This window comes from Dermacentor variabilis, chromosome 4 (assembly GCF_050947875.1).
Source record: "Dermacentor variabilis isolate Ectoservices chromosome 4, ASM5094787v1, whole genome shotgun sequence".
NCBI lineage: Eukaryota > Metazoa > Arthropoda > Arachnida > Ixodida > Ixodidae > Dermacentor > Dermacentor variabilis.
In genome coordinates this window covers 64,457,976-64,484,184 of record NC_134571.1, presented here as the reverse complement: position 1 = coordinate 64,484,184, position 26,209 = coordinate 64,457,976, and the positions used below count along the sequence as shown (strand labels likewise).

General features: G+C 45.6%; 2 protein-coding genes across 2 annotated transcripts in view; both read right to left on the bottom strand.

Annotated features, from left to right (window-relative positions):
- LOC142579299 (cell adhesion molecule Dscam1-like) overlaps positions 1–26,209 on the bottom strand; it is a 118,369-nt gene that overhangs the window by 6,570 nt on the left and 85,590 nt on the right. Inside the window, exons 17-22 of the mRNA XM_075689346.1 lie at positions 11,861–12,116; positions 8,299–8,391; positions 4,138–4,365; positions 3,211–3,522; positions 2,298–2,465; positions 1,238–1,563 (exon numbers count right to left, since the gene is read on the bottom strand). Coding sequence (XP_075545461.1) covers positions 1,238–1,563; positions 2,298–2,465; positions 3,211–3,522; positions 4,138–4,365; positions 8,299–8,391; positions 11,861–12,116 — 1,383 coding nt within the window. The remainder of the gene's footprint in view (positions 1–1,237; positions 1,564–2,297; positions 2,466–3,210; positions 3,523–4,137; positions 4,366–8,298; positions 8,392–11,860; positions 12,117–26,209) is intronic.
- On the bottom strand, positions 17,893–25,190 carry LOC142579300 (uncharacterized). The gene is made up of 5 exons (XM_075689348.1): positions 24,809–25,190; positions 23,551–23,939; positions 22,578–22,705; positions 21,336–22,088; positions 17,893–19,339 (listed from the first exon to the last, which is right to left on the bottom strand). Exons 1-5 carry the CDS (start codon positions 24,873–24,875, stop codon positions 18,538–18,540), a joined length of 2,139 nt encoding a protein of 712 aa, XP_075545463.1. The 5' UTR covers positions 24,876–25,190; the 3' UTR covers positions 17,893–18,537.

The following is a 26,209-nucleotide window of genomic DNA, read 5'->3' as shown; positions in this document are numbered from 1 at the left end:
CAGGGTAGTTAGTGGCAGTGACGGCGTTTGATGCTATACTTATAATTAACTCATTTTTACACACAAACATCGGCTCGCTCTCAAGAGCAAATGAGTTATTCTAACTCAAGATACTGCATACAGTACGCTCACTGGACGCCAGGAACACGCCCTCGCGGCTTTGCAGTTTCATTTTAGTAGCGTCTTAGTTGGTTAGTTAGCCTATTTTTCCACTTAAGCTTTCATATTTATTTTTATTCCGTCCCATACGCAATAATTTACATGCGTGCGTGCACTTTTTAAAGCGAATACCCTTGTTTGACTCTTTCGCCCATTTTCGGAGTCGGTGGTTGGTAGCCGGCGGCCGGGCTTTCAGCGTCGATATAAAACGCGTGCGCTCTCGCGCAACCGAGTAACCGAGCGCGTTAGTCGTCAAAAGTAAATACGAGTGTGCTAGATTAAAAAAGAAGGAAGAAAGAACCTTTGACGCGAACGTAGTTCTTGCACACTTATGAGTTCTAGATATAACATCTGTAATGGCAAAAGCAATAGCTCCTCCACCAATATTATTAAACGGCGATGTGCTATTCCAGAGGTTGTGAAGATAGAAAGTTGGTGACAATGCAAACTGAGACTTCGACTGGCTTCACTGCAATCAAGACATGCGTCCGTACCATCGTTCTGCTATAGAATAGCCGGGCGTCACGGCACGTTCTATGGCGCGTGAGATTTCAGGTGCCCGAAGATTTCGATGCTGTGGTAGAGAGCGCTCGATGCCCCGCACTTGTTCTGCCGCCTTCTGTGGCGACTGCAGAAGAGGGCGCCGGCACCACTCCATGTGTACTAGTTTACGACTCTGTTCTCTATGCAGTTACGCAACGAAGCAAGCAACACTACCTCAATCTCATCACTACAACAAATATAGTCGTCCAAGAGTATTGTTCCACGAATAACGCGAATAGCTTTCTAAGAGCTTTCGGCTACCCGCTTACATTGACACTCATCGCCGATGTTCTCTGCGCAATTTTTTCACGGGTTTGTATAAGCAATACCATCTGCCATATTGTGGCGTTATAGTAAATCGTTTCCACTTTGCCTGGAACTTACGTTTATACCGTTTCAGTCATTAAAGAAGTTGTAATAAATGAATGAATGAATGAATGAATGAATGAATGAATGAATGAATGAATGAATGAATGAATGAATGAATGAATGAATGAATGTTTTCGAACCCTTTTGACATTTACCGAGCGCTCACCTTCTGTAGTGTGTTGCTTGGCGCGAAAGGCACGGCGTACATGTGCTCCGGCTTCTTCCCGCCGCTGGCTTCCGCTTCCACTTTGTAGTCTTCGTGGATGGTGGCCAGACTGCGCGCCCACGTCTTGCAGCGCGCACCATCGCCATCCGCTGAGACGTTGCACGACATCGCTCGGGAACGCAGTGGTGACGGCCAGTAGAGCTTCTCTGTGCAAGGTCCCGAGGTCGGCTGTTCGAGTCCTGCCTTTTTCCACACCGTCATGGGCACGGTGTCAATACACTTCGTAGCCGTCCTGCAGGCGCCGTCAACTTCTCCTGGCCGCCACACTGAACAACAGCGAAAATGGAGCGTACAGATACGGAGTGGTATACATGCTCTACTGTGGTGCTAAGTGTATACTAGAGCAAGATAAAGGGTCATCGAAAATATGTAATTTGTAGCTAGTTCGCTGTAGGGTGCAGGTGCGCTAACGGTATGCGAAGAAGGTGCACGTCGGGTTCATATGGCATGCATGTGCGTTTTGTTACAGCCTAAGTACCTGTTACATGTTTTACTCTATAGTTAACATCCTTGTATTTGCTTTACGTTTACCGCATACCGCATTGATTCTAGCCACCTGCATTACGTAGGCTGTGGTGATTGTTCTATAGGCGGCGGTAACAATATTTTCTTATTACCTTATCTTCAGTAGTATCAAAGCCGAACCGGTCTCATAAATGTTACGCATTATTTTGAACACCCGTCGCTAAGGCCGAAAGCCCAATGTGCTTCATAATTTATGTGTGCATGGGAGCACTTGTGCCCGCGTATCGTGTATGCGTGATTATGTTTTTCTGCGTTTCTCAGCGCTCTGGAAGGCAAGAGGAGCAATGTTTCCGTATTACAACACGCCTCCACAGTAGTAATATAGCACCTTGTTGTTTTCCACTGCGCGTGAGGTGTGGTCAGATGCTATACATATGCTCAACTATGGTTTCCAAATGGCGAACTCTGCGGATAATAAACGGGTGAGCTGAGTCAAGCCGCAATCACTCTGGTAATTCACAACGAACGAACTTACGCAGGCGGCGGCGTTGAAGCGCTGCAAGTCTCCTTCTTGAGATGGTGCACCCTACGACCACGGCGACAAGTAGCGTAACGACGAGCAAACACACAACAGGCACGATAACGTGGATCCTGCGTCGCTGAGATTCGATCACTTGTATCCAGTGCGGTGGGGGGACGGTGCCTGGACGAAAGTACGCCACTGTTGAGTTAAGACACGTCTCAACCTGAGCCGATATTTACAAATTTTGTACACGAGAGTGATGCGTAAGACTATACTACAAGGATTCCCGTGCATAATAGAAGTTTGTGTGACCCGGAAACAGCAAATCCTGCTAAAGCAAATGTATTGTAAACAAAGGCGGATGGACAGTTATGAACAAAATGCTTGTTAATCGGACACTATATCGTCGTGGCGCATGACCGCATTCGAGGTAGGGGAAGTCCAATGAGAGTACGTTGTCAAGCTAGCCCATACTTCAGGTAAGGACAATTATTTATTAACTCTGTGTTCGCGTTAAGGCTTTTAAAATTGTGTGACCACGCACCAATGAAACAGAATAAGTGTTGAATATTTATATTACGCGTTCCAAACAGTTGTTAGTTTTTGTAACGCAAGTGTCAAGAGAGTACGGCAAATGCAAAACATGGTAGTTGAAGACCACTAAGTATGTGCACCCCGTATTCACAAAAAATTATAATACTAGGATAGTTCGTAAAAGCAATTGCCAACCAAATCCTTTTTACATATCATTATCGGCAAAGAGCACTTACGAATAAAAAGCATTGTGAATACTGGCCATGTTTCTTAGGATATAGTGGTCTTCAATAGTTTCTCATGCACACGAAAAGCCGATTTAAGAAAGTGCGCCCGTGTGCTTTGCTGGCAGGTTTCATAAATTATTCATTGCGAGAAAATTTTGCCGTACCTCCTGCTAGAGTGAGCGTTGCGAAGACATATTCGGCCTCCGTAGAGCCAGCTTCATTATGGGCTGTGACCAGTAACTGGTACCAAGTTGCCGGCTCCAGATCCTCAATAGTCACGTGGGGGTGGTGCGGCAACCCAAGCTCGGAAACCTGCCTCGTTGCCGCCGGCGTCCAGTCGCCAGGTGACGACTGCCTCTTGTAGAGAACAGTGAAGGACGAGATCGGACAGCCTCCGCTTCTCCACGTGCCCAGCCGAAGGGTCGCCCAGGACACGTTGGCGGCAACAAACTCCCGCATGTCCGGTGCCACGGGAACTGGGAGCGTCGCCAGCGTAAGTCACGGTGAGCACATATTTCGGGCTTATCAAGGTCTAATTAAACTGACACCAAGATCACTGTGGCGCCTTAACGACTGCAGACTGAAGGAAAACACAAAATTTAAGGAACAGTGACTGGCTTCCCAATAGTTCCAGATCTGCGTGCAAGTACATGCATGTATTCTATGTGTGCGAGCAAGTGATACTTGAATGTATGTAAAATACCGATATAAAGAACATCGCCAAAGGGCTTCCATCGAAAAAAAGGAACCATAATACTAAATTATGAAGTTATATAGAGTGCGCATTACATACTTTCGCATTATGATCGTGGCTTTCACAACTAAACACCACTATATCTCGGTTTCTTTATGGTAATACGTAGCTCTGAACGAAAAGTTGGTTTTGAGAAAGAACTGCGCTAGCAGTGTGCTGTCAGCGATAAGTTTGTCTTAGCTAAGAAAGTTCAGTCTACCAGCATGTAGCATGCTCGCAAATTGCCTAACACTTAAGTTCTATTTTTTATCAGATCTTTAATCTTTGTGTGCAGTCAGTGTTTCTTAGAACAAACTTTCCCAACGCCAGCGTTGCAGGTTACACCACTCACACCTACCTGACCCATCCGTCTTGGCTAATACTACGTTGCTTCGGGTTCCTCGGCCGGCGCCATTGAAGGCAACCACGTAGAACGCATAACTTCGGCCGCAGCCCAAGCCACGGAACGCGTACGTCGACCGCTCTGCGTCTGTCTGTACGGAGGACCACTCTGAAGACGGCGCTCCCTCAGTAGAGGATGATCGTCGTTCTTGGCCCGGTTCGGCTTTGTTGAAAAGGAGGTAGCCTGCAGAAACAGCATTCAACGCTTCAGATTTTCTTGTGTAATGAATCAATGGTCATGTGTAATCACGCAACGATAGTTTACAAAAGACACGACTGAAATCTTAGCCGTACAACGCGCTTCAAGGCACCCTGCAATCGCTATTGCTGGTACTATAGTATTGTTCCTCTCCAGGCCACTGGGCCGCGATGGACAACGAACATGCCACAAAAGCTGCTAGGAGGGTTCATGAAGGCCGCATGCAGGAACAGATCTCACCAAAATCAAATATATCAACAAAGCTACGCATGCTCGAGCGTGATACCATCTTGTTTATTTGGAACACTCAGCGTGCGACTTATCTCCGAGGAGTGACTTACAGCAGCTACTCGAAGTTCAAATTAGCGTCGCCTAGTTTAAGTTCGAAAGTTCAATGGTTCACAGACATTGAAACTCATAACAGAGACCATATTCTTACGTACATGAACGTCAGAGTTCTTGACAGTTCTCTTTACCTTGTGCTCTCAAAACAGATAGAGCGGCAAGCGTACGAAATTTCGATCGAGAAAAAGGACAGACATGATAATCCCGAGCCTCCCGAATACATCGTGATACAAGATCTGCAGGCTTTTACGCGGATGTTTACAACATCTACAAGACGCACAGATTTCGACCAAGAATTGGAGAGGCTTCAAGTGATCCGCTGGCGGGCTGAGAGACGATATAGGCGTACTAAGTTCGTTTATGACCTGAGGGAAGCCCTACGCATTCAGAGGAAAATTCAGCGTCAGATGAAAAAACTTCAGGACCAACGATGGATGAGCTTCTGCGAATCGTTGGACCCTCGCAAACCGTAATCACCCACATAGAGAACTCTTCAGGGTGTTCGCTCACCTCCACAACAATGTCGTCCCTTCACAGCATTGGCTCTACGTGAAGGTCGTCCACAGCTTGATGTCGCGGGAGAATTTTTTGCGAAGGTTACTGCTGACTTCGTTCTGCTGGCTGACTTCTCGCTACATGACGTTCCCATCGCGAGAGATCAAAGCATGGAAGTTCCTTTGTCTATAGAAGAACTGCAAGCGTCCTTCGCAGCGTTTACGCGATTGTCATCACCCGGCCCCGATGGGGTGACCTACGCTGCCTTAAGGCACCTAGATTCAACAGCACAATGCTGTCTTCTGGATATATTCAATCAATCTTGGCGTGACGGCATAGTCCGTGACGGTTGAAGGTGTAGCCGACTGGTGCCTCTACTGAAGCCTGGGAAGTCTCTTCTTGTCGTTACATAGTACCGGCCGATTGCACTGGCGAGTTGTATCGGTAAGATCGTGGAGAGGATACTACTGACACGTGTGGATTGGTACCTCGATACCTATAACATTTACCCTGAGGCTATGGCTGGTTTTCGACGGGGATGGTCTTCAATTGACAGCGTCATTGATCTCGTTACCTCTGAACAGCAACAAAATCTATGAACCGCCTCGCTGTGGCACTATTTTTAGATGTAGAGTGTGCTTACAACAACGTAACCCATGAAGCCATTCTCCAAGCTCTTGAGGCTGCATAACTTGGAGGTCACGCCTTTAGGTGCATTAGGAACTATCTCTCACGGAGATCTGTGTATGTCCTTACAAAGGATGGCGCGACAAGTAGATATGCCTTCAGTCGTGGTGTCCAACAAGGCGGAGTGTTGAACCGCATTCTTGTCAATCTGGTTCTAGTGGGGCTTGCCGAAACGCTACCACAGACTGCTAATGTCTCGCTCTACGCTGATGATCTTTGCGTCCGGGCGTTCGGCGTGACAAGGCCACAATGGCGCGCCCGAATACAGAAGGCGGCAACTTTGGCAGCGGATTTCTACAGAGAAATGTGCACAAGTGGCACATTTCAACGAGTTCCTCCTCGTTTATCTTTTATTTCATTTCTTCACTAGTAGGATAAGGCAGCAAATATGGTGGCCCGTGTTACCCCGGGTGTGTGTGAGGCTCGACTTTTGGAGAGAACTATTCTAGGCAGGAGTGGTACTGCTTTTTCTAGACTTGTTCTTTATCAAGAAGAACAATGATCGGTGCATAAGTAAGCCGTCTATCGCATTACCTGATTCTGAGTTCGACTTCTTGCGCAACCGCCTTTGATGTACACGTTCCCGTTCAAATTATTCTGTATGCTCATTCGTGACAAGAGGATACATCTGTAGAATCCTTCCCTGCTATTTGACAGTTCTGTGTAGCGCTTGTCTTTGTCTCCTTTCTTTTTTTTATCGCGATAAGTTGCCTGTTCAGCTATGCAAACCCAATTAGCCCAACAATTAATCCTAGAATTATGGGGAGATATGAAAATTACTTTCTTCTAAAACAATTGTGAACGAGAAGTGAAGCAGACCGCCTGTTTTGTTAACACTCCATTGCATTTCCTGGTCTTCTTATCACGCGTCAAGCCTAGTTACTATATTAAACGATAAGAGCGCTGCGGTGACGCTTGATGCACTTCGCAGCGAATGATGAAGGCACATACACAAAATAGTAAAATAGATGGTCAGAAAACTGGGCTTGAATTCAAAGAGGGTGCTGCATAAGATTGAGAATGACACAGGGGCAAAGAAAACACTCAAGCGCCCATTCACAAGTATTATATATATATATATATATATATATATATATATATATATATATATATATATATATATATATATATATATATATATATATATATATATATATATATATATATATATATATATATATATATATATATATATATATATATATATATATAATAAACGAGCAGAAAGGGGGTTAACCGAGGGGCCCGATTTTTATTAGTCATATCATAAGAAGCCAACAAACACTGACACCAAGGACAACATAGGGGAAATTACTTGTGCTTAATAAATGAAATAAAGAAACGATAAATTACCGGAAGTTAAAGTGGATGAAAAAACAACCTTCGCATTTCGCGAAGGTTGTGGGTTCGGTTGTGCGTGTTGGCTTCTTACGATATATATATATATATATATATATATATATATATATATATATATATATATACAGTAGGTAAAGAGGTTTGCTTCAGGCTACCTTTCAAACGTAAAGAACTTGAGCGGTGCTACAAGGTAAACAGAACAAGTATATTATTTCAACAGTTTCGATCGGTGGACCGATCTTCATCAGGGTTTAGAAAAAAAAAATCCTGATGAAGATCGGTCCACTGATCGAAACAGTTGAAATTGAATACTTGTTCTGTTTACGTTTTAGCACCGCTCATGTTCTATATATATAAATGTGTGTGTGTGTGTTTGTGTGTGTGTGTGTGTGTGTGTGTGTGTGTGTGTGTGTGTGTGTGTGTGTGTGTGTGTGTGTGTGTGTGTGTGTGTGTGTGTGTGTGTGTGTGTGTGTGTGTGTGTGTGTGTGTGTGTGTGTGTGTGTGCGTGCGCGAGCGTGCGCACGCGCGCGTGTGGCGTGTGTGTGTGTGCGTGTGTGTGTGTGTGTGTGTGTGTGTGTGTGTGTGTGTGTGTGTGTGTGTGTGTGTGTGTGTGTGTGTGTGTGTGTGTGTGTGTGTGTGTGTGTGTGTGTGTGTGTGTTTGTGTGTGTGTGAGTGTGAGTGAGAGAGAGAGAGCTGTCCATCAGTGGCCATTCTTTAGAGGTTTCCTGAACCTGTCCATCATTTTACAAATAAGAAAATGAAACAAGTATTCTTGTAGTCCTTTTAGTACACATTTGGCGTATATCAAAACACATGTTTTCAATTTCCGGGTGTATGTACACCGCACATTGGTGAGCGATATTACATAGCCCTCAATTGATAATTATTCAGGCATCAGCAATTAATACTGCAAGTGCAACTCCTTCCATAGGTAATGCTTGAGAAAGCAAGATCCGTACTAAGGGAGAGAAACTCGACGAACCAAATAAACAAAAGTGTAAACGAACACAATGATCCTTCCAGTGGTCTCACCGTCGACGGGCTGGTCGTTCGCCACATCCCAGCTCAGGTTTATGGAGGACGAAGTCGACGACACCAGCTTTAGCCGAGGAGAGGCTGGCCGGTCTGTGAAAGAATTTGGCAGGAAACCCAAAGATGTATCAGTTGTTAGATTACATCTATCTGTTCAACATTACGCGTTAGAAAAGGCGCCAACGGACCACGTACGTAGAAAAGGCAGGATACATACAACTAACAGGCTTTCAAATTCGACTTCTGTGTTCAGGGTTTGGCGTGAAGAGCTTTAATGCCATTATTAAAGCTAAAATAGGGTTATATAAGCTCTTTCTTGCCTTCCCTGAAGGCTTAGCGGACATTTTCCTATGCTTCTGAGTCCGACATCGCAGTTCAATTCGCTGCTGTGAATGGCCGCTTTTCAATGGTACGCAGGGTGTGAGACAGGGCTAGTTTATTACATGCTGAAGTCACTAGCGCAACAGTGGACGCGAGACACTAAAAAGGCGACAAGGACGAGCGCTATTCAATGGTATATCAGGCACTGTGTTCATACTAAAGAACGCCAGGCGGTCAAAATGAGGCCGGTGACCTCCTGTATGGTGGGTGTCATACTTCTCACTTTGGGACGGTAAACGCAATCAATCAATCAATCAATCAATCAATCAATCAATCAATCAATCAATCAATCAATCAATCTTTTATACTTCGGTGCAACCAACTGAAAGAGCGGAGTAAAGGGAAAGGTACAACACAAACTTAAGCGACCTATACAGAGAGATAGAGAAAGACAAAAGGGGAGGAAAGACAGGGAGGTTAGCCAGAGTAAGTACCGGCTGGCTACTCTGCTCTGGGGAAAGAGATACAATAAAAGGAGAAAGAAAAAAAAAGAAACCATTACTGGGTGTTCCACGTAATTTGAACCAATAATATAAATATGAAAAGTGCGTCGGAAGGGAATTTAACCGAAAGCATACTATTTCCACTGACCTATGGTACCTCAGGATTCGCCGCCCCGCATTACTCACTAATTAATTAAGCTTAATTGCCTACGTTTTTAAATGATGAACAGATTTGTAGAGCGCCTTTAGAAACCACCGATCTAGCTGTTTCCTGTACAATACGTCTCATGTAGCCCTTTATTTGGGTTGCAAAGAAAGCCCGCGAAATATGAAAAGAAAAGAGCCACGTGAGGGAATGAGTGAGTGAGTGAGTGAATAAACTTTATTGTAGGTCCGGCGAGGACGCGAACTCGTCGCGCACCCGGCTAGTCCCACGTCGGGACCGGCAGGTCTAGCCCACCGGCCCGGTCGCGGGCACGCTGGACGGCCAGGATTTGCTTTTCTAGAGCGGGGCTACGCAAAAGCGAGTCCCACTCCTCCTTGATGAACTTGGGGTATGTCGACCCACACTCCCACAGCATGTGCGCTAGAGTGGAGGTCTGGCCGCAGGAGGGGCAGGCGTCGTCGCGATACACGTCCGGGTAAGCCTCGTGGAGAACGGACAGACACGGATACGTACTGGTCTGCAGAAGCCTAAGCGAAACGGCTTGCGCCCTATTCAACTTGGGGTGAGGGGGTGGAAAGACCCTTCTAGACATGTAGAAGAATTTAATAAGCTCGTTGTGAGTAGCGGGAGCGTCCCTGTGGCCGTAGGGAGGAGGGGAGTCGGTGCTTCTTGTAGAGGAAGCGCGGTCGGTGAGGTCACGCGCAGCCTCGTGAGCAGACTCATTGAGGTTCGGGGGAGCACCCTCGACCGATCCTACGTGAGCTGGAAACCAGTGGATTGAATGATGCGTGAGAGCATCTCGACTCGAGCTGCTAAGAAGACGAGCAGCTTGCTTGGCGATGCAACCCTTCTGAAAAGCCCTAACTGCTGTTTTGGAATCGCTATATATCTCGGATCCACGACCGTCTAGCAGGGCGAGGGCGATGGCGGCTGCGCGATGGTATGATGCTGCTTGTATCGTAGGTTCGGTGAACAAAGTCAGCAGCATCGTGACTGGCGACGGGAAAGCGGCAGGGCGTTCTTCTCGGCAGCGCTCGGCGAGCGGTATGCATTTGCGCCGTCGTGCGACGAGAGCCGACTTTGTTAACCGAACGCACGCTTCAGGGCAGCACGATAACATTGCGCAAGCGATCCATCCCGTGGCTCTTATTTATATTTCGCGGGCTTTGTTTGAAATCCGGAAAAGGGACTACGTGAGACGTATCGTACAGGAAACAACTCGATCGGCGTTTCTGAAGGTCCTCTACAAATCTCCGTATCATACTTCGGGTCATCAGCCAATAATTAAAACGTTGGGTAACAATAAGTAAAACGTTGGGTAAGTTACGGGGAAAAAAATGCCTCAGTTACTATAGGCCCGTGCCAATAGTATGCGTTTGGTTCAATTCGCTTCCGCCCCGCCTTTCATTTTTAAGATCTGGGCTCAAGTTACGTGGGACACCCCGTATATTAGACAACGTATTCCGTTCGGTGGACAAGAGCAGACTCTCCATGTGTACGGAATTATATCGCTCCCGATATGCCGTGCGATATTTTAGTTATGTGTCCTATTTATATTATCGATAGATTAGGTGCACAGTACTTCATAATCACACGCAGAACTTCGGATTTACTTAATAAATATTTCCACCAAGGCTACCCGGGCCGAATTCACAAAGCTTATTGCTGGCAAGTGCTCTTTTCCGTTGGCCGGATGCCTTCTGTAATATGTCCGGCATTATCAATGGTCGACATGAGCTCTTACGAGCACTTCTAGCGTAAGAAATTTTTTTTGTGAACGCGGGCCCTCGTTTTCAATGAATGAAGATTTTTAGTGTTTGTAAGATGCACGCTATCGCGGTTTTCTTTTGTACGCTGTCTGCTACGTTGCAAACAATAATGTCGGATGATTTCCGCCATGTGAACATCTTTGCACAACTTCACTCCAGATAACATTTAATTATTATCATTTCTAGTTAATCTTGACTTGGGCGGACAGGGTGCTCTAGAAGGTTGTACAATCCCTACTCACACGATAGTTCCAGGAATGTCAAGTTAAAATCGCAATTGACGTATAAATTTGAAGCAGCTCGTTAAGAGCCCGGAAAGTGCACCCCATTGAATTGAACCTGCTCTTCAGCCACTTCTCAAACTTGCAATGATATACAATTTGCTACAGCTGAACAAAAGCGTCTCGGAAGTATTTTCATAGTTATTAATGCTTAAGTTCATTTCGTTCCAAAGCTTGTCAATTTCGTATTCCTTCCGTATACATAGCCTGTGAAGAATGAGCAAAAACAATAATAAAAAATATGTAATTGCGAAAATACATGCAGAGGTCTTGCGTAGGCATAACAAAATATGTTGGGAGTGGTAGTTCACTCTACATTTTCCGGTTATAGCGGGTTAGGCTGTACGAGTGTCACAATTATGCTCAAATTGTTAGACTCAAAAATTATTTTAGTACAACAACGTAATGCATTTGCATATCGCGGGAAATATTTTGATCCCAATAGCGGTGTGATGCCACTATACTTATCATTATTGTCACCATACTTATCACACACTTGCGCACCGGATCTTAGAATCTCACCAAAGTCCAGCGTCTGCGCAGCCACCTCTTCCGATGCCGGTCCTGCACCTTTGGCGTTGAAGGCCTGAACGACGATGCCGTAGCGGGTACGGGGCCGTAATTCGCGCAGCTCGCACTCTTGATACTGCGACTGGGCAGGCGACGATGGAGCACCGCTTTGCAGAGTCTTGTACGAATACGGTAGGCCGCTACCACGAACACGATAGCCCACGTAGTAACCTTGCACGGGACCATTCGTCTCCTCCTCCGGTGGTTCCTGGGTGTGGTGATGAAAGCATAAAGAATGATGGATCACATGCTTATTATGTTCTCCTGAGACTACTTGTACACATTGAATGTTGCTTTTAATCCTTTCTCTGCTTTGTTTTTATTACAGCACAACTCGGAAGTGATTAGGTAAAATATTCATTGCGTGTGCATGACGTGAGACACAGTGCAGCTTAGTCAACTTAGTGAGTTAGTCAAGTTCCTGCCGTTAGGTTTCGAAAAAATTTGCACTAATTTGGTTTAAACCGCTGTGGCGCCACAGACGACCACAAGCGACCATTAGCTGCGGTTTTAATAATGCGACATGACACGAAAACTCGGTATATGTAGATTCAACTTGTCAACCAACCAAACGATGCATCTTATGCTTTCATCACTGTGTTTAAGCATGGGAGTTTTAATGCGAATAGCCTATTTGGTACTGTCAGGCAAGTTTTCTTTGCGGCTATCTATCTAACCGTTTTGATGAGCCGATCCCAAAGATAGTGCGACATGTTTACATGTGGGCCGATTCCGGAGGTAGTGCAGATTAAAATATGGGCTAACCTGATTCGCGGCGTTCCTAATTGAAAAAGATTGCTTTAAAATTTCTCCGAGCTTGTTTTCGTCTCAAAATAATGCTTTCAGCATACTTGGATAGTGGTCTTGGTTGAGTCCTGCTCGCAAATTTTTACCATAACAAATATGAGGGAATGGTCACTTTTCTCACGTACACGAAGAAACGTTTCTCGTGTACATGGAGACATGGGCAATAGTCCAATGCATTATACTTCACTACACTAGGAACGACTAGAAAAGCGGGGTGTGTATAAGCACCAACAGCCAAAATTGCTCACGCACACAAAAAGAAAGGTCCTATTGTTAAAAAGATAGTTTTAACGGTCGCATTTGGAGGTAGTATCCCAATTATAAAATGTTTTCCTTCGGTTATGTATGTCAGACCTCCCACATAACATATAATGTCTGCCACAATAAATGTGTACAATATTATTAATCGTGTCTTAACGCACCGTAGCGCATAACTGCCATTGCATTCGCGTACACAATGTAGTCACCATGCATGGCTTGTGCAGCTTTTTTTTTTAATGCAAGCTGTTGAACGTTGCATCACTTCGCAACATGGCGCGAATTTATGGCGCGAATGTCACAAACTGGCCATCGCCGCGGCTGTTGACCCATTATCACATCAGTCGCGGTTATGTAGGTTGGATGCTCGAATGCCAGAGAATGAGAAATCATATTGTAATAACCTGACTCCGATTGCTATCCAAGAATGGTTTTAGCATGTTTTTTTAGGTGCTTATAGTCGCGGACAACTTTCTATGCAATGAAGGGAAAGCTAGGGCACGTGGATGCTGCACATGTGTTACGGCGCCAAGTAGTCCGCCAGGATTTGACAGTGCTTTTGGTTGCTCGGAAAAGACGCTGAATCGACGCAGCCTCACGTGTACGGTTTTGTGTTTCTCCAGCTAGACGCGGAAGAGAAACGCGACAAAATAAGTAAACTTTTACATTCAGTGTGTGTTTTAGTGTTATTTAACTCTTTCTAATTAGGTGTTTATGTTTTCTGTTCCCCAGCTTAAACTAACGTAGATGAAAACGCAGGCCTCTTCTTCAGAAGGGCTCTGAGTTGTTCGAGCTTTGCCTCCGTAGCTTTACCTTTATTGCCCCAGGAAGTTGTCCGCGAGTATAGTATTTGTGGCACTACGTTGTACTGTCTGTCGTGGGTGGAGTCCCTTTATCACCGTGTTTCCCCCGTGCGCTAGGGCCGACCCGTACTTTGAGTGCCACCTCCTGAAGGACTAGTTTGGAGCCCCATGTAGCGTCTTCGGTTAGAGGCGCAGAGCCTCAATGACAGTGTTTCGACGACAGCTGTCACGAGGATAGAATCCGAGTGCGCTCTCCTGATCACCGTACCACCGCATGACACCACTATGATACTACCGGCACCAACGCAAGGTGATACAGTACTGCGGTTTTTATCACGGTGTCAGGCTGCACTATCTTGCAGATCAGCCCTCAAAAGTGGTTAGACGCGAAAAGTCGCGGTCAGTTCTCACACGGCCGCTCTCGAAGTGTTCGATCGCGGCCGTAGTTTTTAATGAAAGCTGAATGAATGACTATTTAAAAACGCTCTTGGTTAAGATAAGTTACGTGCATACGGGCCTAATTTATTCGTAATTGGATGTTGAGGAAGCGACTGCGAAATGTCGGGCAAATGTATAGCACAGGCCGGGTTGCACTACATAGGTTAATTTAAGTGTGCTCGCTTCGATTTCACTGCAAGAGCAATAACATGGATGTTCAAGGTGCAAGACCAACGGTGGCCATCGCGACCGCAGTTGTCTTGCTGTCCCGCCCGACGGTGCATGAGGGGATCACGAGCAAATGGTTAGAGGGCTCCTAGAGCCATGACTAGCGAGTTTGTGAGTAAGAACAATAAAGTGAAGTAGACGTATATATCGTTAGTATCGTCAGTTGTATCGTCAAAGTTAACGCTCAATCACTTCCATGGTGGAGCCGGAGCAGCCTTCTGCCTTCTACTGCTTGTCATGGGAAAGCACCATAGCCATCAGCTGGAGGAGTGAAATCCTTTGTTCTTTTAACGCGATACCGTTAAGGGCCCTGTGCCGCAGGAAATCCGATCCTGGTATCGTCGGCGGCGGAGTCGTCCGTGAGCGAAAACTGCCGTATACGTTTCGGTATATGTTTATACCACGCCTTGTCATATGACATGAGGTATATGCGGGCTATATTGCCGCACCATTCTATCACTAAAGCTGCTCATGTCTCGTCTTAAATCCTTGACAAAGTTATTCCTCGGAATTTTGAGAATGACAGCCCACAAACAAACGTTATGAGACAAAACACTGACATCGCATGCATGACTTTTATGTTAAATCCGCTCACACTTAAATATTAAAAGTGCGAAACAATAACAGAAACCTGAAAATTATGTTGTTGTTGTTTATTTTTTTTTTTGGGGGGGGGGGGGGGGGGATGGCTGTCCGCTATCTCCGGGAACGACACGAAAGACGCCACCTTTCTACAAGAAAGCTCGCCTTCATGCGTAGCGTTCGCCGCCAGCTATTTCCGGTAAGCATTACGGTTAGATAAGCTGCAATAGCCGGGAAGCGTGAGAAGCACGCAGGAACCTTTGAAGGCTATCGCGTGCCACTCTTAAAACGAAGATTCAGCGTCCTCCAAATTGTTTGTTTGTTTGTTTGCTTGCTTGCTTGTTTGTTTGTTTGTTTGTTTGTTTGTTTGTTTGTTTGTTTGTTTGTTTGTTTGTTTGTTTGTTTGTTTGTTTGGTGATATTGCCGGACCTGGTCGGGCCCAAGCAGGAGTGAAGAAGGGGCGCGCTAAGCGATGTAATTCGAGCCCATGAACAAGGCTGCACAAGATACAAAAAGAGACTTAAAGAAGGCCACATTAGGACACTTCCGCTCGTTGTGTTCTCTGCCTCATCAACCTTGTATAATTAAAGGACTAAATAGAACTGATACCGCTTTCCTTTATCGCATAAGCACACGGTCAGAGCAAACTCCAGCTTGCCGTTGCAAGACGGGACTTGACCCATCCTCCTCGTGTGTGCAGTGTCAAGCTTTTGGTGGCTTCGAACATTATATATTAAAGTGACCTGAATTTGAAGCAGAAAGTAAGAAATGAATAGGGGGACTCATGCGCAAGACGGCACCAAACACAAATGCAAGTGACATTTTGTTCCCGCGATGACATTGGATATTCAGGAGGGATATTCAGCTTCAGCTGCTCCTAAAGTTCATCCGCGATACAAGTTTGGAAAGTGAATGATGAGCCTATGCAAGGCTGGGACGCCGTTCCAATTATTTGCATTTACTATACAAAGTTTGCGTATGTCCGCACCGCCGGTCGATGGCGGTGCCTTTGGGCAATGGGCTCTCGTGTTGCTGCCCATAATGAGCGTGATATTAAGTGAACTAAGGAGGTAGACCCTTGTTAAATGTCTGGGTAGGGGTCCATCGCGGCGCACTATTTGAACTAGGGAACAGGGCACAAATGACGGGGACACCGCTGTGATTTCAAAACGCCGCAGTATGAATGTTCGTAAAGCTGGTAAAAGCGTTCCCATTCCTGAGTGATCGGATGCCGCAGCGTCAACGTTCTTGGCACATTCGCCATGTCACTGGCTGGAATCTTCGCTCGAAACAGTGTTGAAACGAACATGGAAGCAGGCATGCTCTTCAGATTTACTACCTTCCACGAGACTCATTGGCGAGCCGTGTGGGAAGGTACTGCATTCTACGGAGAGGGACCAAGAATGGCGCGTATCACTTACAGTAACTGTGCTGGTTGCGGTGAACATGCCGTGAATGAGTATGTTGTAGCACTGACTGCCCAGAAGCTGGTCACAAGCTGACTTACTGCCCGTGGCTTGTGTTGCGCATATGTACGCTGCTTTCTTTGTAACTTTGTGGAATAAAGTATTATTATTATTATTATTATTATTATTATTATTATTATTATTATTATTATTATTATTATTATTATTATTATTATTATTATTATTATTATTATTATTATTATTATTATTATTATTATTATTATCCAAGAAGGGCGCATGCAAATTACCGGACGTTACGTTTAGTGCGTTGGTATTATCGGGAGCCGTAACGCAGCCGCGAAATCTCCCCCCTCCCCCGCAGTGTTCACGCAAAAAACAAACAAATATAAAAGCTTGCTAGACATGTTCGCATTCATGTGGAAAGCCTTATGTGCTCGTACACAGTTTCTTTTTATTGACTGACCATTCTTCCTATATACCACAGGATGCCTTCTTGAGCAGACGGTTGATGCGCACAGACCAATGTGCAAGGCAGGGTTGACAATCGCTACAGGGCACTAAAGAAAGCACTAGGCGCTAACATTCTCACCACATGTGACTGGCGACACCGCTGTTATTTTTAAACTTATTTTATTCCTCTCCTTGGAACAGTTTACATGTACAGCAGATATTTAAAGTATTTCCTCTCGTTCTGCGATATGCAAGGCATGTTATGCAAGGTCATAATATCTATTGTCACGTTAGGAATTAAAACGATGCTCGTGCGCTTATCCCGACAAGCTTTATTCCCACAATGTGCACTGATAAATCTGCATGCATCAGTACCTGAGACGAGTGTGCCCCTAACTATGCTTTATATGGTTTTTCTAAGCACCGCCCTGATGTCGGAAAGAGCTCCACTTATACATACGAGATCGACATACGAAAGTTAAACATTATTTCTATCCAGGAGTTCGTCGAAACTGTAGTCCGCAAGTTCTGCCAGCGCAAATACACTAAACTGAAAGCAGCGGCACAAAATGAATGTGCAAAAAGTGAAATTGTCCGTACGTCCGAAATGTACAGAATGAACATCAGGTAAATATTAGCCGTGTTTCTCTAGAGTTCGTCATACATTATTAACGAGCGGAGCTTTTATTTCGAGCACCGTTATATTTAATTGCCAGGTTCGCCCGTAAGAGGTACGTCGTCTTTGTTTTTTAGCGGAGTTATACGCTTAGCTCCGGTGGTTTGTGAGCGGAGGCAAAAATGATGGTGGCCACCCCAGAGCTAAAAGAACTAAAGCATAAAGCAAAAGCACATCGCCGGGTATTCCCCAGCTGCATTTAATTGCGAGAAATGTCAAAACGGATTGTGATAAAAAAATATCCTAATAAAAAAGTAATACTGGAATCCACACTGTTTTCTATGAATTGTGGTTTAGCGTCACGGGCTCTATAGCCAAACCACGTTACCTTATCTCAGTCCCCTCCATCCGTGCAATGGGTGGGTCGCATGCGGTGAGGACTGTGGCAGAACAGCGTGCCTACGAAGAACGTCGTCGGGAATAGAATCGGGGATGTTTGCGGTGACAGCGGGGGGAACGTACTACGGACGAAGATCGTGCCACATGCACCTTTGGCTGGATCACCCCTACCACCTCCACTAGCATCGTAATTGGGGGTGATTTCTAAATAGACATGGCTCAGCCAGACGGAAAGTGATTCGTGGCGTTTCTCTTGAAAAAGTTTGGCATACAGTATTACACAAAGATCAGTGTGCCCACGACGCGTCATTGGTCGTGTATTGACCTCACATTGGCCAAGAACCTTTCTAGTGTCGCCACAGAGCCACTGGCCGTATATCGTAGCTATCATAAAGCTGTAGTTACCTCGTGGACCAAATAATAAACCCAAAAAGCACACAAAAGAAGGTTAAAAAGCACCGAGTGTGCAATTTAATAATACAAAAAAGCCATAAAAACGAAATTCATTGCGGGGTATATGTCTCATTTCCAATCAACAGATTTATTATCAACATCTTTATCACCATATATACAGCTCCGCTGGTCATCCTCCTTCACAGAGTGGAATGGCTTTTGAAATTTTTATCTAATACTATTTAATTTTGGTGGTTCCTTAAGCAGCGGGGTACAAGAACAAAACTTCTTTAGGTGTGCCATTTCCATGCAGTCCGCCGTGCCTTTGTACAAGTTTAATCTCGACACGTCCCCAAGTACCTCAGAAGGATTCCCGTTGTTATACGTTCGCACGGTGCCCTCAAATATCGCGCCCCCTGGCGCCGTCTCCACGTGTAACACATAGTCGAGCGAGGCGGCAGCCGAGTCTCGGAGGTATACACGAGCGCTTTTCACAGCCGCGAGCTTGAGGTGCGCGCACCGGTTCCTGTGAGGTGCAGTTAACAGGTTAATGCCGTCAATCAATACCGACGCGACTCGGGCCACTGCTTCGCTTTTAGGATCTTCGGCTGCACTCTCTCGGCACCCGCACCACTGCCCATCGATGCCGGCCTCATCGCAAGTCCTGTTGCTCGGAACTTCGCTGAAGAGGTTGACTGCCCTTTCCAGCACGGCTGAGTGAAGATGGTCTGGGTAGTCGTCCAGGTCCAGGGGCCTCGGCTTGCCGTCGAAGTTTCCCAGACTCGCTAGCGTGGTGTGCAGGTCGAACGGTGTCGTTAGCCGCCTGGCGTTGACGTGAACGTTCCTCATTATGTCCGGGTGATGGCGTCTGAACGTCGGGGGAAAGCTAATGAACAGAGAGGGAAGTCTGTCCTCGAGCATCCCGGCGTGAGTCGCTCTTATAGGACTCCAGCGAAACCCATGGTCGCTCATGAAGAGCACGATTGTGTTGTGCAGGTAGGCACCCCGGTGAAGAGTTTCGAAGAAAGACCTGAAACAGTTGGGAGATATCGACGTTTAAACACGATGATAGTTACGCAGCACTTACGACGCCTATTTAGGTTAGAAAACTTCCTGCGATAAAAGTTTTCCCTGCTATTCGTGGCAGCCGTTTGGTTACTTCCATGATAGATCGTGCAGTGGTCGTAGCTGTCGCTACTTGTTACTACCTCTCTACAAAGCACACTTTCTACTGGCATAACCGAATTTTTCGAGAAAAATACGTAAAAGCATATCCACCGTGACCATATTGAAAAAGCTTATCGTTAGTATTTTTTCTTCGCTATTTGTTAGCCAAATTCGTTAGCAGAGAGGTTTAGCGTGTCCGGTATTCTCGTAAACGCAAGCGGACTGTACGTTTTACTGGATAAACGGAGGCGCAAGCGTCCTGCATGGTGCCAGCCACCGCATAGCTGAGAGGTCAACCATACAAACACAGCTAATAATGCAGTAACTGAGCGTATTCTACTTCACTGCTGGTGTAGACTTCCGGCAGCGGCGCAATCACGTTGCTGCCAAAAAATGTACACCATCAGCAAAGTAAAATAAATTTGCTTACAGCAATATCAGATGCATTTATCTGGTTGACGTCTGCGTCACTACACCCGCCGCAGTAGTTCAGCGGATATGGTGTTGCGCTGATAAGCACGAGGTCGCGGAATCAGATACCTGCCACCGCGACCGCATTTCGATGGGGGGCGAAATGCAAAAACGCCCATGTCCTGTGCATTGGGGGCACGTTAAATATTCCCTGGTGGTCAAAATTAAACAGGAGTCCCCCACTACGCGTGCTTCATTATCACACCGTGATTTTGGCACGTCGAACCCCAGAATCCTCTGGGGTTTGGCATGTCAAACACCAGAATCATCTGGCTGCACCGCGCAGGCCTTTCACGTTTGCGACTCCGCTCATCCGGTACAACGCCCAATCCACTAGCGTTCACCAGAATACTAGACGCGCTATACCTCTCCAATATTTCCAACATTAAGATGCAGTGGCACCTGCTCTAACGAGTTATAGGATAAAGACATCTTCCGTTTAGAGGACCCAATTACAAAGTTCAATAAGAGAAGGCAGGGAAGCGGCTTATCATTGAAATGGTTAATTTGTTTCCCTGGCAAGGTTTTTAGCAAAATGATAATACGCTTACAAACTGTCCAGTCGGGGACTTCTGCTTTGTGCGCTCGTAATCCGGCAATGGTTACGTTAATTATTTCTTTTATTTTAATATTATTTGAAACTATCCAGGAAGTGCGAATTAAGTAACTCTGGCTACACGCCGTGGTTGCTTAGTGGCTATGGTGTTGGGCTGCTAAGCACGAGGTCGCGGGATCGAATCCCGGCCACGGCGGCCGCATTTCGGTGGGGGCGAAATGCGAAAACATCCGTGTACTTAGATTTAGGTGCACGTTAAAGAACTCCAGGTGGTGGAAATTTCCGGAGTCCGCCACTAAGGCGTGCCTCTTAATCAGAAAGTGGTTTTGGCTCGTAAAACCCCATAATTTAAGTAACTCTGGCTGAGAGCGAAGTTATGATCACAAGTGATATTTGACCATAATTTATTGAGCTCGGCAAATTCATTGCTGGCTGTAGTAAGGTTTTTAAAAGCATTATGTCCAAGGACGCCTACAGTTTTACTGCCTTCGCTGCCTAGTGTGCACCTTTTATAGCAGATCACAAAATACACAGACTAAAAGAATAGAAGAACCCAGTGCTGTCTATAAACATAAATATTAGTTGAAAAATATTTAGAATAAATATCACTAGACGAAGAACAGAAAAAAGGATGGAGAAATAACATACCGAAAACAAAGCCTAAATCTATTGCTGATAAAAATATAGTATTATCAGTAAGTTGCATGCTAAAGCGATGACACAATCTCTACTGTCAGTGTGTGTTTTTCAGCAGCGCTCGAAATGCAAGCTTTACAAATCGCCAAGCTCGCCTTGCCTACCTTCGCATCTGTATTTGTCTAAAACTGCAAACCTGTAAAGGTAGTCCACCGTTGATCCGCCGTTGAAATCGTCGTGAGTGGCGCTATTAATCCAGACAAAAGCGAACGAAGGCCACCTGAGCATCAGTTCCTTGTATGAACGAAGCCAATCAAGCACGACTTCAGTTTCGGACTGGGCACCTACGCAATGGTAGCAGTTGAGGGGTTTTCGGTGACCGACCTCTCGTTCGCACGCGCTCAAAAAAGGCCTGAAGTAGTAATCCGTAGGCTGAACAAGAAAGCCTTGCTTGACGTAGTTGAAGGTCGAGAGCGTCGGATTGTCTTCGGCATAGAGCGTGCTCCAGCCCTTGGAGGCGAAGGACTTCCACAGCATGGGGAGACTGTCGAGGTGCTCGTCTTCGGTCCAGACTCCGAAAGCCAACTCCTTCTCTCTGAGACCCGTCAGTAGTGGTACGAGGTTGGGAAATGTGTTGTCGCCCACCTTGGTGTAGCCGAACATTTCGACGGCACTCATGCGTTGCTTGAGGTATCGAAGGGTTTCCGGAAATTGGCGGTGAGCGTTCAAACGCGAGACTCCGTCGACCCCGATTATGAGGACACTATACTGGTACCCAGGGTGTTCCGGTTCGTAAAGTTCCTTGAATCGACGCTGGTACGATTTCTTGGGGTAAACGAAAGCGTGGTAGTTGACGTAGAACAGAGCATCTCCGTTGTAGCATTCCACTTTCACGAATTCGTAAGGTACCTTAGCTCCGTCTTGGAGGGGTATGCATTCAACTTGAAACCTGCCAAGCACAAGAAAGTTTACATTTATTGCGACGACAACCTGTCCAATTTACTGTTCTCATAAACAAAAAAGTTGTGCCATGGATTTTTTCCTCCTAAGGCCACGGCAAGTTGTTTCGAGAACCTGCGCCTTTAACAAGAATGTAGCTACATTTATGTGCTTCTAGAACTGCAATTTTTATGGCGATTCGTAATTTTTAATTATCAGCCGATCGTGTCAACTGTACTCATTTCTCACCGCTTTTAATGAGTGTTCTTTTGCTGTTATCAGCAGAGCTGTACTTATTGTTTTAAGTTGCATCCAATTCATTGTTCATATTTAACGCTTGTTTACGTTACTCAGAGATCTTGCAGATCATTACTTTTTGTTGATTCCTTATTGGACATTGCTGATTCATTTCAGGGAGGCCCTTACTTGCATCAGCCGACTAGAACTCTTGCATTTCGAAGCAGACAGCAAATATGTATTAGTGGATTGAAGTGCTCACACAATGTCATCGTCACTTTGGGGCTTCAGACTCCTGAAGAAGGGCCGGTAGCAGCAACGAAACTTTTCCAGAGTGTGCTGTCGAAGTACTCGCGGTAAGATAGCGGCATTCATGTATATCCGTTTATCCTAGAATAAAATGAATAAGAAAAAGAGTTCAGTGGCCAGAAAGACCTGCGATGATCATGGCCAATTGTTTGGGTTGTATTTATTCACTAGCAGAATCATTCTGCGTGATTACCACTTGAGCGATTTGTTCTGACGAGACAATTACCACAACATGTCGAACATAATTCTTTACGTAAGACATATTTTTTTACTAGAAACCCAATATCTGCAAGAATCCTACAAATCGCTCAATATACAAGCGTACATTACGGCTATAACTCTTTAATAATAGTTTCAATAGTATGGTTTTGAATTATGCTGGATATAGCGGCATAAACTTGTCTACGGGTTCAGCTATGCGTGTTAATATTTAAGACTAGGACACAAAAGAGAAAATAAGGCAGCCATTTTCATATGCGACAGGGTACAAGTGCGACAAATATGGGAGCCTATTACTGGCACGAGGACGTGATTATCAGAATCAAGATGACATTGCTATAAGGCAATGAAAGGCACAACGGCAGGAATGCGAATAAGGAACAACGCGTTCCATAATCGGCACCGGTATGAAATAAACCAGCAAGATAGCATTAAGAAAACTTGCTAATTTCTCTCTGCACAAAGAAAGAAAAAAAAAGCGCGAAGAAAATTTGTGCTTAACATTGTCGCGGGAACCAGCATTTGAAGCATTTTGTAAAATGATATTCAGTGAAAAACACTGACGAGGGCTCCAGGAGGGAACACATGCGTCATACCGCTAATGAGTCGTGCGTCTTAATTTAACAAAGCATTCAGGTTTCTTAAGAAAACGTAAACACCAGCAGGGTTTATAGTTGTTCGCTCCATATAAAGGTCACTGCGCATACCTTTGCAAATGTGATGTTTGGAAAATCTGAAGAACAGTCCACGGGGGGCAGCTTGTTCACAAACCCCACTATCGACGCGTCGAAAGGATCCAAGTTTGGGATCTTGCATTGGGCTGTGTTCACAACGAAGCGTTCATTCGCGGTGTGCGTGTTGGATGGTGTGATCGCATCAAAGAATTTTTTAGGAGCTGTTCCCGTTGACACTTCTTGTGCAACTTTGCGCGAGGTCGCATAGTCATCCTTTCTGTTGGAGCGGTGACGGATAGAGAACACATTGTTGTGGATGCTTTTGTATTTCGCGGATTCTAGAACTGTCCTCAGTCCCCCGTGGCGAGGTATTAGGAGAAGGCACAGTGCGCAAGTGACTGCGATCACGACAGCGACTCTCACTGAAAAAAAGAAAACATACATGAACGTTCGATTAGGTGACAGGCACTATAAAGCTGCAATATGGTAGGAAAACCATGCAAACGTGCACAAAGTTGCGCTAAGTTACCTTAGCGCAGTGTGTGTGTGCGTGCGTGCGTGCGTGCGTGCGTGTGTGTGTGTGTGTGTGTGTGTGTGTGTGTGTGTGTGTGTGTGTGTGTGTGTGTGTGTGTGTGTGTGTGTGTGTGTGTGTGTGTGTGTGTGTGTGTGTGTGTGTGTGTGTGTGTGTGTGTGTGAGTGAGTGTGCGCGCATGCGTGTGTGCGTGTGTGTGTGTTCTGACACTGGCACGTCCACGGCTTTATTAGAAACACTGATCCCTCTTTTAGAGCACACTCAAGCTATAGAGATGAGATGCAAGGTACAAGAATCAACGACTTAGTGAACACAATTTTCGTAGGAAGATGAACAAAACTGCCAATTGCAAAAGCTCTGTTAAGTATGATAATTACCATGTGCGGATTTTATACCATGTTTCTGATTGCGTTCTGTGGTGCCTTCATCAGTTTTCGACACCCACAGTTCAAGCGGGTCTAACAGCGCGTCATTGATATTTATTGTCCGTGTGTTCAGATGAGAGGCATAAATTTTCTCAATCTTGTTGCCACAGTCCCATACTTCCATTTGTAAACTATCAATCCCAGGAGTAACTGGCGCTGCGTATGTGCGCTAAAATCTTATATCATGCTAATAAAATAAAAAAAGTATTTTTGTTAGCAAGAGGGAAACAAAAGATGTTTATTTTTCGATGCGGTGCGTGCAAGTGCTCTAAGCTTAGCAAACTCCAATCTCTGGAGAAATTTCATGCACTAGGTATACATCATATTCACTTACCTCTAGATGACAAGCCCCGCGGGCAAGCCGCATTCAGGGGTATCTTGAAATTTTGCGACGTCCGCATAATTCAGCGCGACAGTGCCGATTGCACATCGGGCACAAACGGAAGTCAACGCACGTCCGGCACCGGCACCACTTCTTAGTGTAGGTTGACCGCAAGGGCAATGTCAGGCTCGGCCACACTCCACGTCGCATGGCCGTCCCTACGAGCTTGCACTCCTTAGCAAGAAGCTATAGCGGCAAAACCGAGTAATGCGACACGGGGCAACTGGCTTGGTGAGCAGCAGCGATAACTGAAGCAGAGTAGGGGACCGGAGACGGCGGTGCTTCGGTGGCTTGTTCACGCAGCAGGATGGGGATGCTCTCTTCGGAGTTGGGACCGCCTGGACGATCAGCGCCCCCTACGGCCACCTCGGCGGATGCTGACGCGCGCGGCTCGCAGAAAACGGGAACCCTCACTGAAGTGTCACTTCGTCGGTGAAAGTAGAGCTGCGCTCTTGTGACGCTTATACCGCGTAGAACCGGTAATTTGAGCTCTTTCTGCGCGTACAAGTTTGAAGTTGGAGTTCAGAAAAATTAGGAGGTCGTCTCAATGAACCAACGCGACCGACAGCAGAAACACCTTGCGCTGCAACACGTTTCCCGATATTCGGTGAAAACGTGGGCGAGAATGCGTACCCTGTGCTTCCTTACGTTTCAATGCGCATGGTTCAGTTATCATATCGTATTACTACCTTTCAAGGTATTGGTGGTGTGCCCTATTGTATGTATTTTGGTAATAAACTAAGAAGCATGGTTACTCAGAACACAGGAATCTCTCTGAACCACTTGTTTGCTGCAGGTACGAGCCACATATATATGAAATAAAAGTTTTAAGGAGAGATCTTATGTTGAGCACAGTCTAGTTGTCTTATTGAATACGTATGAAACGCCAAAACGTACTCGTTAGACGACCGCTGTGCAGCATCGAGTAAAACTTGTTGCGTCTATAAGCCAAATACATAAGTTACAGCAAAGAACCACTCATTTTTATGTTCTCTGTATTTTCATAGATGCTCCGGACACAGAGCTTCCTCATGAGGCAATTACCAACCTAGCTAGAACGTGAACGTTTCCTTTAAAGACATAAGCTTATTTTTGGCATATATTGGTGATGTGCGTGCGTGCGTGCATGCGTGCGTGAGTGTGTGTGCGCGCGCGCGCGCGTGTGTGTGGGTGTTTGTGTGTGTGTTATGCGATTTAGTGTTTCAAGCACTTCGAAATGCTGCAGTGATAATACGACCTCGAACCAAGAATGTGTTATAGAACTCAGAACCAATAATACACAGGTTGCATACGGGGGAACTCGCTAGGCCTCACAGCAGTTTTTATAGCTAACATTTTGAACCGTGTAATTAT

Bases quoted from the DNA above. Each gene is read 5' to 3' on its own strand.
- LOC142579300 (XM_075689348.1), bottom strand. From the start codon at position 24,875: ATGCGGACGTCGCAAAATTTCAAGATACCCCTGAATGCGGCTTGCCCG. The intron at 22,089-22,577 runs GTGAGCACTTCA...TGTGCTTGGCAG, and splicing joins CAAAGTGACGATGACATTGT to GTTTCAAGTTGAATGCATAC. The intron at 19,340-21,335 runs GTTTGCAGTTTT...CAACTGTTTCAG, and splicing joins ACGGTGGACTACCTTTACAG to GTCTTTCTTCGAAACTCTTC.